Raw genomic sequence first — 12,939 nt, 5'->3', positions numbered from 1 at the left:
GTGCACTTCTAAGTATAAAGTGAAATCCTGTAAAGTCTTAAACCAGATTTAGGTTGATTAAGAGATTAATTGGAGTCCTGGGGAGTCTTAGGTTTTGATTTATAATTCAGCTTCAGATTTCTCCAGATGATAGCATCCCCACAACACTAGACGGGTGTATTGTGCTGGTATGGTTGTATCATTCTGTAATTATAGTCCCAGCAGCGTGTGTGTGTTCTATTTGTTTCATTAACTTTGTTATACTGAGTGATGGTGGGAAAGTCCATCTTGTTTAGACTATTCCATGTTTCATTCACTGTGATGAAGAGCAGGAATTGCACACCAGTACAAGGTTCACTAACCTGACCGTGTTGTGATTTTGCTACTGTTTGCCACTATCATGCAATGAAATTGCGCATTTGATAAGAGTCTAATAAAATGTTTGAAAATGCTTATTAGTGCATGTGCTTGTTTATCAGATCCAAAGTCCAGCAGTAATGCTGGATTATAACTGGAACACACGCATACACATTTTGTGGACCTAAGGTATTTCCTTTTTTTCCCTTGAAACATCATCATCCTTCAAAGCACAACAGATGAGAAAGACAGCATGTATTATTGTGTGCACTTGCATAGATCTATCTCAGTTTTCAATGTGCTTTTCTCTTTCTAAATGTAAATCCATGGCTCTAAACAAAAAGACAAGTTTGTCATCATCCAAGTGCAGTAGATTTTTTTCTTTCCAGTCCATTGAATTCACTTGTGTTGTGACTTGTTATGTTTTAACAAATCTATCGTTTTTCTGTCCTTTAATATGATCTGTGTGGGTTATTCCAAAGTGTAGTTATATCACTTCACTATAGGTCTATTGAGGACACACGCACATCACCCCCATCTCCTCAGCTGTGTTATGTGTCAGCCTGTCATCTCTCCTCTACAGGTTGGTGGTTAGGCTTGTTATACAGTCTCATAGGGGTCTATAGTGCTTCTCCCAAGAATAGTTCACATGCTGGATTACAAATGCCACCAGTCATATGCCAATTATACGCGGCTCGTACGGTGGGATATGCCAATTAAACATCCAGCGCATACCAAGGATTCGGAACATTCAGAACATAGAGAGCATACTGAGCACCCACTTTATCTCTGCGTCTCTATTTTTGTCTTTCTGTCACTGACACGTGTCCTGTCTCCTCTTTCTTCTCCCCATTTTAAACCTAAAAACATAAGGAATTTTAAACCGTTATCAAGTCTCCAGGTATTCAGACTTTGACATCTACAAGTAGCTTTCTGTTTTACTGGTTGAAAAGTTGGGAGTTTCTCATGTACTCAGCAGCATAAGATGTGACTGTCTCTATCAAGAAATGATTGAGGCTATGGGGCCTTAAGTGTTTTCAGACCATCACTTTCCTGATATTTCCTGCCTATAGACATAGAGACAAAGTATGAGTATCATTTCAATAATTGAGCTTTGTTTTGTTGTGGCTGACCCAGAGGTGGACACAGAACACAGCAGGAGTTGTATAATTAAAGTCTTTAATAAGAAACGATAAGTGGATATACGGGCTGGCAGGGTGGGCTGAAGAAGCCAGGAGGGAAGCAGGCTGAAGTAAGTGCGGTATGGTTGGGGTTTATCTGAGGTGGTGAGTGGTGAACAAAGGGTGCTGTCACACACACACACATCATTCACCAGAGCCAGAAAAACTGCTGGAGATTTGGTGAGACTGTAGGGCATAACAAGGTATTCGAAGTGATCTAAATATGTGGTAAAGGCAGTTTTCTGTTCATCTCCTTCCTGAATAGGAATCAGGTGGTATGCGTCCAACTTGGAGAATATAGTAGCTTAATGTAGAGGCTCAAAAGCAGTGTCATTAAGGGGATATTTGTTATTTCTTCTCCGACACTTTTTAATTTATAGCAAAGGTGTAGGGTCTAGGTGGTTGCAAAGATAAAGCCTGTTGTTGACTGAATACCTCTCCGAGGTCATGGTAAACAGAGGTGACTAATGAGAGATGAGGAGGTTCGGAACAGGTGCTGCTTGTAGTTGGGTGGGAGTGAGAGCAGACAAGAAGTGACAAGTGCTCCAGTTAACAGTGCCAGTAGACCTGTCTATGTGGGGATAATGGCGTTTAAGCCAAGCCTGTCCCAATACCACCGGAAAACGAGGGTAGGAAATAATCAAAAACTTAATGTACTCACTGTGATTACCAGAGAGGATGAGGTCCAGAGTAGAGCCTGAACCATTTGGGTTTGTCAGGGCCAAGGTCAATATTAAAATGAAAAAGAGCAAATTTACATGCCAGTATTTTGATTGTAGACACGTTTCCCAAATAAATTACACCTAGAACAGGCCGGTATTTTGCTTTTGAAAGGTGTTATTTATGTGTGGGCTATAATACCTTTTCCTGAATGGATTATGTTAAAAAGGCCTTAGATTACAGTCTCAGTGACTGAAAATGTAAACAATTGCACATCAATAAATATATTTAGTTAACAGGCTGGGGACATATTACACGTTTGCCCTTGCAGGAAGCGCAACATTTCTGCCTTGGAACCTGACATTGAGCTCCTCCTATCTTGATGGATGGCTCCTACAGTGCTGAATACTCTTATCACGGACAGATTAATGTGGAGGAGTAAGAAACCTCCAGGCCAATCGAGACAGAATCTGGAATCGGCCAGTGTTTTGCCTCCACCATTGCAGCTGGTCACATGATGATGAAACGTCATTTGATATGGACTTAAAAACAAATAGTGAAACCAGTTTTGTTATCAAGAACGGGCTCTTGAAGGTACCGCTCTAGCTCCTCATGCAGACCCTCAGACACCCCTGTGACTGTTTGCTGGCTCTGCAACATGTCCTCATAGAGATGGTCTAGAACATTCTTTCTCCAGCCTAAGTTTCTTTGAACATCCCTAACCATTCTTGCTTGATATTATTTTTCTGCATCTTCTTGGGGGGGGATCCAGCACACATGCCAGCATGGCTTCTTTAGACTCTCTGATCTTGGAAACCTTCTGGTTGGGCTGTTGTGCTTGGTCTTCCTCAAAGTAATCTCAAAAGTAATCTCAGTTGGTTCCAGTGTGTTTATCAGCTTTTCATCCAGGTCCCACTCCTCCACACTTCGACATGTAAAATGTCCAAAGTCCCTAGAGTAGATTGTCACTGCTCTCTTTTGCTCCTGCATCCTATGGAGCATGTTATGTAGAATTCCATCTGGTTGGGCATGCCTGGAGAATGCAGTGTTCAGGTAGACCCCCATCCTTCTGAAGTTGTTCAAGCACCTGCTTGGAGGGGACTGAATGACCAAAATGGGTTTCACACCTCTTCAGCTCGGCCAGGATGCAACCTACAGCTCTATGTGACTGGAGGCCATCTTTCATGAAAAGCTGGAGGTTGTGAGAACTGCATCCCCTTAAATATACTGGCTTCATTCTCCCATAGTCACGGTGGGCTGAGTGCAAAAGCAGGTTAGGACCCAAATGCAAGACACCAGAGAGCATGATCCAGTTTGTTATATTTATTTAACACTCACAGGTCAAGGTAAGTCCAATAGGGCTGAGTCCATGCAGTGCAACACATAAATTCGCAACAGGAAGAAACTCCAAAAATCCACAGAAGAAAACTCATGAGGGTACAGGACACTCGATAATGACACTGCAGAGACTGACCAGAACTGACAAACATTTATACTCAGGTAAACGAGCAGGGCGGGAGAGCAAACAGGTGACAGGGATCAGAACTGACGAGACAGGCAGGCAGAGAACCAGCAGGGGAGAACAGAGAGACTGGCAGGCAGGCAGATTACTGGGAGAACCGATGTAACACACGCAGAGAACAAGAACTAACAATTAACAGACAGGCAGACAGAAACAGCACACAGAGAACACAGAGGATTGTGACACATAGCACCATCAGCACACGTTCACCGTCTATATCCCACTCAGTTAGCATGTCTAAGAACAACTATCCAATATACTCACATTATCCAGTGTACTCTCAGTGTACAATCCACTCATGGCTTCACATTTAGGACAACTTGTACCCTGTTCCATTCTTCATCTATGAAGTGAGCAGTCAAGCTCATCAGAGACTCAGTGGACCCTGACCAACAATCAGTTGTAAATGCAATATCGATTCCTGCATTTCAACAGCCAAAAGCTCCTTTATCTTCATAACCACTATTGGATGCACATGGTACAATTTCCATGTGGTCTACCAGTCAGTCTGCTAGAACATGCATCTCATTTCAGCCATCTGTAAAGCAAGAGAGAATAATCATGTGTATTTTATTTGCACATAATCTGCCACAATGTCTACTTTCAGTGTAGCATATTTACATTTAGTTCATCCCTTTACCAGCACTCTTTAATTCTATCCAAAGCATACGAGAAACCATTTTTCAATCACCATCTGGCTATAAAACATGCCACCTATGATACAGTGACTTAGAGGAAATGCTGCTGCTGTATGCATCTAATTATAGATGACTGTCTACAACAAAGACTTGCAACTTTGAGATTTCACACATTTGAAAGAGGAGCCAGATAACTTTGTAGTCTAGGAAGGCATGTTAGATACTAGTTTAGCTCACGTTTATTTACATATCCCCTCTGTTTTAATCATTTCTGACGCGCCAACTGTAACTAAAGACAAGCGGCTCGCAGATATATTTACTATTAACTTATTTATCCTAAATAAAGTAACGCTTTTGTTTTTTACCGCTCATTAATGTTAGCGGCTCCTACTGATAAACATGGCATTAGCTAGCTTTGTGGGTAATCTAATTTAGCAATGCTGTAAGCGATGTTATAGAATATTTAGAAGTGACAAACTAGGGAAAAATTATAGGATCATTCGCTAGATTGTTTGATGTTTGACTGTTTCTTCCACCTGGTGTAACAATATTGGTGTCCAGGAACAGTAGAGAGAGTAAATTAAGCACGCTGTACAGTGCCAGAAGGGCAGGTTGTGGCAATTGAAAGGAGAAAAAGTTGTGAACATTTGTCTTAAATTGGGAGACATACAAAAAATCTGGAGAATTGTTGTCCGAAACCAGGAGAGGGCTATAAAAATAGGGAGGGTTGGCTACACTGGTGGAGAGGGTCCATAGAGTGTCCATGACTTCATGTAATACCTTTTCATGTTGTCCCATCAACACGTGGGAGGCTTGACTGAGTTAATCTATGTCTGCTGGGTCCTTGTAGGCCAGATCATGTTACGTTTTGTTGTGGCTGACTCAGAAGCGGACACAGTACTGATTAGGAGCTATATAGTAGAAAGTCTTAAATAAACAAACAATAAGTGGATAAGGGCTGAAGAAGGCAGGCAGGCTAAAATAAGTGCAGTATGGCTGGGGTTGATCTGAGGTGTCGAGCGGTGAATGGTGAAAAATCTCGAGGAACAGGAAAAACACACATTAGCAGAAGACACAAGGAAAAAGTCATAAAAATGCACTGGTAGATTGCAGGAGACAGAGAGTCACTGTACACAATGGAGACAGAACAATCTGACAACGAGTGGCAGGATAGCTGGAGAAAGTAGAAAGTAATGAGTTGAGTGGAGTCAGGTGAGGAGATGAGCCAGGTGTCAGGAAGGTAAGTCGCACCCACAACACACACACACACACACACACAGAAGGGAGAAAGAGACAGGGAAACACAGAGAGAAACTGGAGTCACAGCTGGAGCTGTGCCAAGCTTCCTGTTGTCTGTGCAACAAACATGAACTGCTTTACTTGTATGACTTTCATTGACAGAATGGCAAAATGTTCACAAATTAATGCTGGGATAGTGTGGCTTGTGTGTGTCATGGTAAAATGTGGACCTGGAAAACTACTATAACGGGAACTACCAAAGAAGCAGTTTTGCATACTTTGCCAGGTGTATATATGTCTGTCTGTGGACAGATTTTGTGAGAACTTTGTTACCTTTTTCACCCTTGATGAGTTTGCATCCCTGGGCAGCAGCAAGATCCAGTCAGACTAAAAAAAATAACAATTGTTGTTGCACAGTATGTTCTCATGCTCTCTTGCCACCAATGACACATTTTACATTCATTACTAACCATATTTAATGTTTTACATTCCTTGTATCAACCCAGGGAATATTTCAGCAATACACAAAACATATATATTTCAAAACTAACATAGGCTAAAAGTTAACCCTACAAGGAAGGTTAGGTATATTGAAAAAATCTGGCACAGTTCACCTGTTTCGCCAATCTCACATCTCTCATGTCATTTGTTGCAGCTGGTGTGATCCCATTGCAAGATGGTCTCTAGTTTTAAAATGTAAATTATTGACTTGAGGTCTACATTTAAAGGAAATCTATTTACCCTTTCATGCAGACCTGCACCAGTGGACCATAGGATGATACAGACTCATAGGCATAACTTTTCTTGCTAAAGGCAAAAATGTCATACCAACAAGTTTCCAGACTACCCACACATCTTTGTGGGCCTCTGCAGCAGTGTTGAAGCATCATTAATGCACAGAGATATTGCTGAGAATTACCTTTCTATCTGCCGCCCTATGGCAGTCTATAATACTTACTGTACCAGATGCCTCAGTGGTACCATAATTAAACTTCCTATAAATTAATATTTCCGCTGTGTATCTAAACATCCCCATACCCTTCCTCTGACCTGTTATGGAGACAAACTACATTCAAAAGAGTGGGACCTTTATAAACAACAAGGTGCAATTTGTTTATGCTCCTAATATAGATTTGATATCGAAAGACTATGAGGGAACACATACAGTAGATTCTATTGGATTTTAATTGCCATCTGTATTAAATGATGAAGACTTTAGTGTTCAGTGCAGTTTAAATTCTTTGAATGTGTTTTTTAAGTATGAATACATAATCAAGCCTACATTTTCCTTGTTAGCAAAAAAGTTAATCCATTTATTAATTTAGTTTAATAAAAAAAGCTTTACAGCATACTGTTCAATGTAAAGACAGGGAAGTGATTTTTATTAACACTATGAAGTGAGTGATCTGTGTGTTTTGCTTACCCAAATATTGGACCAAAAACTGCTGCAGGAATCTACTGAGTGAAAGATTTTCCATCTATGAGATGCTATGTACCTTTAAATTTTTCAATTTAACCCCACCCTGACCAACAGTGTCTCCAGAACAATTAAATTCAAAATGTGCTACGTCCATGTCCCAGTTCAACATTCTTTACCAAATCTCATTATATTTACTGGAAATCTCTCTCTTCCTTCTCTGCCCAGTGAAGTACATGCGTGAGGCCACACCATACGTCAAAAAGGGGTCCCCTGTGTCCGAGATTGGCTGGGAAACCCCCCCTCCTGAGTCTCCCCGTCTCGGGAGCCCTCCTATCACCTCCTCCTCCTCATCTGACCCTCCGAGCCCTGCTACCAGCCCTCCCTGTCTCTGCAGGGCGACAGGAGATGCATACCACTCAAGATGTGTTATGTAACCCGAGCCATGACCACACCAGACCCTGACAACAGGTAGGTGACACACATATACGCCATAAAAAAGGTCTGAATCCTCATTCTTGAGTAGAAGGCATTTCGGTCTGCTCCACTTGTGCTCATTGGTTTTCATATACAGACTAATGACTTACTCATTGATTAACCCACGTAGTTCATTCAGCCAACTCACTTGTAGTAGTTTTTAAAGATTTACATCTTTAGTAGGAACCAAAGGCCGGATTGGGAAGTTCAAAAGTATTAAGACAGACTGTGTTTTTATGGGTTTTAAGGACAATAGGAAACTATATTTAAATTTGCCACCCTGCCATGATAGCAACCTCTACATTAGTGTTCTCCACAGGGTGAGAATTTCTGATTTTTCTGGCTTAAATTGCTGACTGAGCTTGTTGACAAAGAGGGTGAAAAATTGAGATTTGTCACTGTCTGTAGCACCATGGAAGTTGGCAGCATGTCTTCTTGCAAGACTGAGGCCCCATCCACGCCACTGCGTTTTCATTTTAAAACAGAGACCTTTTGCTATGTTTGCACCTCCCGTCCAGACTAAAGCGGCGAAAACGAAGACCTAAAACGGAGAAGTTTGAAAATGCTGCCGATCTCCTCTTTTCGTTTTAAAACTCCGGGTAGCGTTTTAGTGCGGACGGGCAAAAACGGACTTTAGAAACGATGATGCACATTTGGCTCTCTGGGTCTTATAAGTCATGCAAAGAAACAGGATGCTACTGACAGAGTTTTTGATTTGGTATTTTTATTAAAAATATTTTGTACCATGCAATTAACACTCTAACACTAGTCAGATTTACTAAAGGTTTGCGTGAGTAAAAACATGTGCAAACTTGATATCACCAGCAAATTACACCGTTAGTAGACCAGCAAATGTAAGCTGATCTACTAACTGTGTGAATGGACAATGACGTCTTCCAAAAGTGTAAGATAGCATCTGTTGTTCATTTAATACTTTTGCCTTAACGAATATGCAATTTGGGACGTTTCAATTTTATTGTGCAAAGTAATGGGAGGGTAACATGCAAATACATTTATTTACTACACGCAATGTGATCTAACAAGCCTAAAAGCAATTTCATGTGAGTGCAACAGCATGGATCACACGTAAATTTCATCCAGCCAGAGGGAACAATCACCAACTGTCATAATAATGACACAACCCATTGTAGGTATCGGAGAGGGAATTGAGGCGTTGGAGCGTACTAGGCCAGGGACAGGAGATTGCGGAGTGACCGGGCACGCTGCGGACGGTCAGTGATCGTTCCCTGGCTGGATCTGCTGGCATTTACTGTATCTGTTTAAGCTGGGGTTTCCCAAAGCAGTTTTTCAGGTGTGCTTACCCAAGTACTTAGTGCAATCTTAGGCAGGATGAGCAGGTACATACGATTTCCATATACTCGGGACGCACTGAATGAAACAAACCAAGGTTTTTACGCAGTGGCTGCTTTCCCTCCCTCCATCCTTCCGGAAACCATTAAAACACGCAAAACCCTCTTTTAAATACTGCCACCTCCTTTGTGTTTGGACCTGCTGTCACCTACGCAATAATTCTAAGTACATCACCCATAACAGGTACTACAATAACATGTACACGCAATTTAGTACCCTTTATTCAGGGTGTTAGTAAATGCAGCCCTTATAGCCTACACTTGTACTGTGCATGTCGCCGTTTACGGTCTGTTACTTCCGTTTAACTGTCGTGTTTTACAATCAGTAACAGTTCCAGCTCGTTATTGTCCATGCCAAAAAAAAAATCTGGTGTGATTCTTTGTCTACATTACTTTATTCTTTTGCCAGACCACAAACTATGGAATAGACCATCTGATTCATGTTGACACCGGCAGTGTAAACATGAAACAGATACACCCAGTGTAGGTGAATGTCTACTAGATGTGCGTTTTCAGTTGTTTTAATATAGACGGTGATCAACTCTGATACGCAGTGTTACGGCCCTTGCCCCTGCTGCTCGTCTGTCCTCTGCAGGTCCTGCCCTTCCCTCCCCTCTGATGTTGCAGCCAGGAGGCGAGGGTGCACACCTGTCCCCAGTTTGCAATCAGCGGGAGCGCAGGAGCCGGTATAAGGAGCAGAGAGCAGGCAGACTGGGTGTGGAGAGCAGACGGCATGGAGAGCTGGGTGACACTGCGGTGTAGCGTGTAACAAGTCTGAACCTCGTGGTGGGGTTCACTCCCTCAGTGGAGGGAGGGTGGTATTCATTATTGTATTTTATGTTATTTTCTCCTTTGTGGTATTTGTTTTCCTGTGAGCTGCCCTTCTAGTTTGCAGTTTGCTGACGTGTTGTCCCAACAGTATCCTGGACTGGGCGCTTCCTTGTTTTTGGGAAGTTGTTTTTTGTAGACCCTCCGTGAGGGTACCTTAGCACTTTTCTTTATTGTAAATAAAACACCAAACGTACTGTAAAATCCGTCTCCAGGCTTCCTTCAACCTGGAATGATTTTATTATTGTCACTAACCTCCTCCTCCCCTGGATTTTCCACTGGAAGTTTGTAACAATTCGGGGGCTCGTCCGGGAAAACTAGAGGGTTATGATCTGTAAAGACAACAACTGGAGAGGGGCTATAACCAACATAGACTCCAAAATGCTGCAGAGCGGGCAGCAATGCGAGGGTCTCTTTCTCTATGGTGGAGTAGTTTAGCTGATGTTTTTTAAACTTGACAGAGAAGTAGCTAACCGGATGACACACATCTCCTGTTCCATCCTGCAACAGCACAGCTCCAGCGCCGGTTGCACTTGCGTCAACCTCGAGCTTAAAGGGGAGAGAGAGGTTTGGCCAGGACTGGGGCACAACAAAGGAGAGATTTCACTGCTTCAAAAGCATGTTGACACTCGTCTGTCCGCACAAACGGGACTGTGGGACTACAGAAGCTAGTCAGGGGGGCGACAACTACTGAGAAGTTTCTACAAAAACACCTGTAATATCCAGCCATACCAAGGAAACGATGGAGTTCACGTCTGGTCGCGGGGGGTGGGTAGGTTAACACAGCAGAAACCTTGCCGTTAACAGGACAGACCTGGCCGTGGCCCACCTCTTTACCCAAGTACGTCACCGTGGCCTTTCCAAACTCACACTTAGCTAAGTTTAGTGTGAGTGACGCTGCTGCTAACCTCTGGAACACCTCAGCCAAAGTCGACAGGTGACCAGTCCAGTTGGCTGAGTACACATCGTCTAAGTAAACATTGCAGTTTGGGACAGTCCCCAATACCATATGCATCATTCGCTGGAATGTTGCAGGTGCATTCCTCGTCCCGAAGGCCATAACTGTGTACTGCATGAAGTCATCTTGGGTAACAAATGCAGAGATATCGGATGCACGAGGGGTTAATGGCACCTGCCAGTACCCCTTTAGCAGGTCTAGCTTAGTGATGTACTCCGCGGGACCAATACTATCTATGCAGTCCTCCATCCTGGGCAACGGGAACGAGTCTGGGACGGTCACTGCATTTACCTTACGAAAGTCTGTGCAGAAACGTGGTGTACCGTCGGACTTAGGAGTAAGTAAACATGGGGAACTCCATGGGCTACAGCTGGGTCGGGTAATCAACTTCCTCTTTCATCATTTCTGTCTTAGCCAGCGGACAACGGTATGCATGCTGCTTTATGGGGGCAGCTGTCCCCACGTCGATATCGTGACGCAAGTACAGAGGTCTGGGACGGCACAAACAGAGGGAGATGAGAGGTTATCAACACCATTACATCATCACGCTGGTTCGGGGAGAGGTAGGACAAATGTACCTCTAGGCTAGACAAGAGCTTTGAATGGGGCAACCTACCACCCTGGTGACCTTCATCGAGCCCTGCTAAGCCATCATCAGGTTCAGCCCCGCCACAAACCAAGGAAACGGAGGGGTTGCCTGGAGCAGCAGTCTCCGGAGTTTCTTTCTGCTTCTCCTGAGCCGCTTCTCTGGAATGACAGGGCTTGAACATGTTAATGTGTGACACAGGCGTCTCTTTCTTTTACGGTCAGGTGGGTGAATGATGTAATCAGTCCCCGAAACCTTGTTTTCCACCACATAGGGTCCGGAAAAACGGGCAGTGAGGGCAGCTCCAAGCACAGGCAGTAAAACAAACACTTGTTCTCCTGGTTTAAATTGCCATTCGACTGCTTTTCTGTCAAACCGCTGCTTCATGCCTTCTTGTGCCAGAGCCAGAGCCCTCTTTGCCAGGGAGGTGGCATGGTGCAACCGCTCTCTGTTCTGAGACACAAAATCCAATACATTAATTTTCGGCAAGGAGCCAGACACTAACTGCTCCTTCAACACCTTAAGTGGTCCCCGCACGTTATGACCAAATACGAGCTCAGCCGGACTGAACCCCAAAGACTCCTGCCTAGCATCGCGCACAGCAAAGAGCATGTACGGCACACCCTCATCCCAGTCTCTTCCTGTGTCATAGCAGAATTTCTTCAATGTGGGCTTGAGCGTCTGGTGCCAACGCTCAAGCGTACCTTGTGATTCCGGGTGGTAAGCGCTAGAAACGGAGTGTGAAATTCCCAGTGCTTGCAACGTCTGACGGAAAGTCACAGCATCACACCCAGCTGCAGCAAAACATTTCGCCAGGGAGGGATCGCTCTGTTGAGCATTGATAAGGACCTCGCGGGTTAATGGCAAGGTTCTCTCAGGAACAGTGACCGAGGAGGCAGCACTTACAGGCACCTGTGCTAGACAGTTCTCTACCCCACCACTAGAGGGCAATTGGTCCTCCCTAAACACAGAGGGGAACAATGAATCTGAGAGATCCACCCCTTGGGTCTGCTTACGCGCTTGCGCCTTAGTCAATACACTGACCGAAAACACTCCAGGGTGCTTTTGAACCAACTCATCAGATTCAGCTTCAGGGACAGGAGTATCCACCACCTCTGGGTCTGGAAAAACCTTTCCACCAGCAATGTCGTTTCCTAGGATAAAATCTGCACCATCAACAGGAAAATGAGACCGAACTGTGACGGGAAAGAAACCAGACACTAGCTTGGACTGCACATGAATGGAATGTAAAGGAGCAGGCACAAAGCTCATCCCAATACCTCGAACTACAGCGCTCACATCACGGGCAGATTGAGGGTTCAATGGCAGTACGCTAGCTAAGATAAATGAGCGTGAGCCACTTGTGTCTCTCAGCACTGTGACCGGGCGCTGATCATCAGGTTTACCGGTGAGGGATACCAGTCCCTTGGAAATAAATGGCCTGAAGCATTCATCAGGTTCCCCTACAGCCAGCTGACGATCACAGGGAGACACAGTCTTAATCAACCCAACTCCTTTTGGTGGTTTAGCCACTGGAGGCTGGGGCTTTCGTTTATAATCAAACAAAACCGCATCGGCTACAGAACAGTCACACACCAGCTTCCTCAAAAGAGCAACCCCTTCCCCAGGGCCCTGCCTACCCAAAACTTAACCTAAGCTGTCTTCTGGGGCATGCCGGGCTCGAGGCGACTTTAAAGGCGAAACTTCGGCGGCCAGGCCCCCGAAAG

At 44.1% G+C, this 12,939-nt stretch overlaps 1 protein-coding gene across 1 annotated transcript in view; it reads left to right on the top strand.

Moving 5' to 3' along the window:
- The window catches only part of sntb1 (syntrophin, basic 1), a 43,206-nt gene that overhangs the window by 8,189 nt on the left and 22,078 nt on the right, over nt 1-12,939 (top strand). Inside the window, 2 exon segments of the mRNA XM_038711873.1 lie at nt 7,222-7,362; nt 7,365-7,464. Of these exon segments, the coding sequence (XP_038567801.1) occupies nt 7,222-7,362; nt 7,365-7,464 (241 nt within the window).

This window comes from Micropterus salmoides, unplaced genomic scaffold (genome assembly GCF_014851395.1).
Source record: "Micropterus salmoides isolate LMB-PRFRI ecotype aquatic unplaced genomic scaffold, ASM1485139v1 Ms_hic_scaffold_11, whole genome shotgun sequence".
Taxonomy (NCBI): Eukaryota; Metazoa; Chordata; class Actinopteri; order Centrarchiformes; family Centrarchidae; genus Micropterus; species Micropterus salmoides.
Note: the sequence above shows the minus strand (reverse complement) of the source record. Positions and strands in the feature narration are given on the sequence as shown.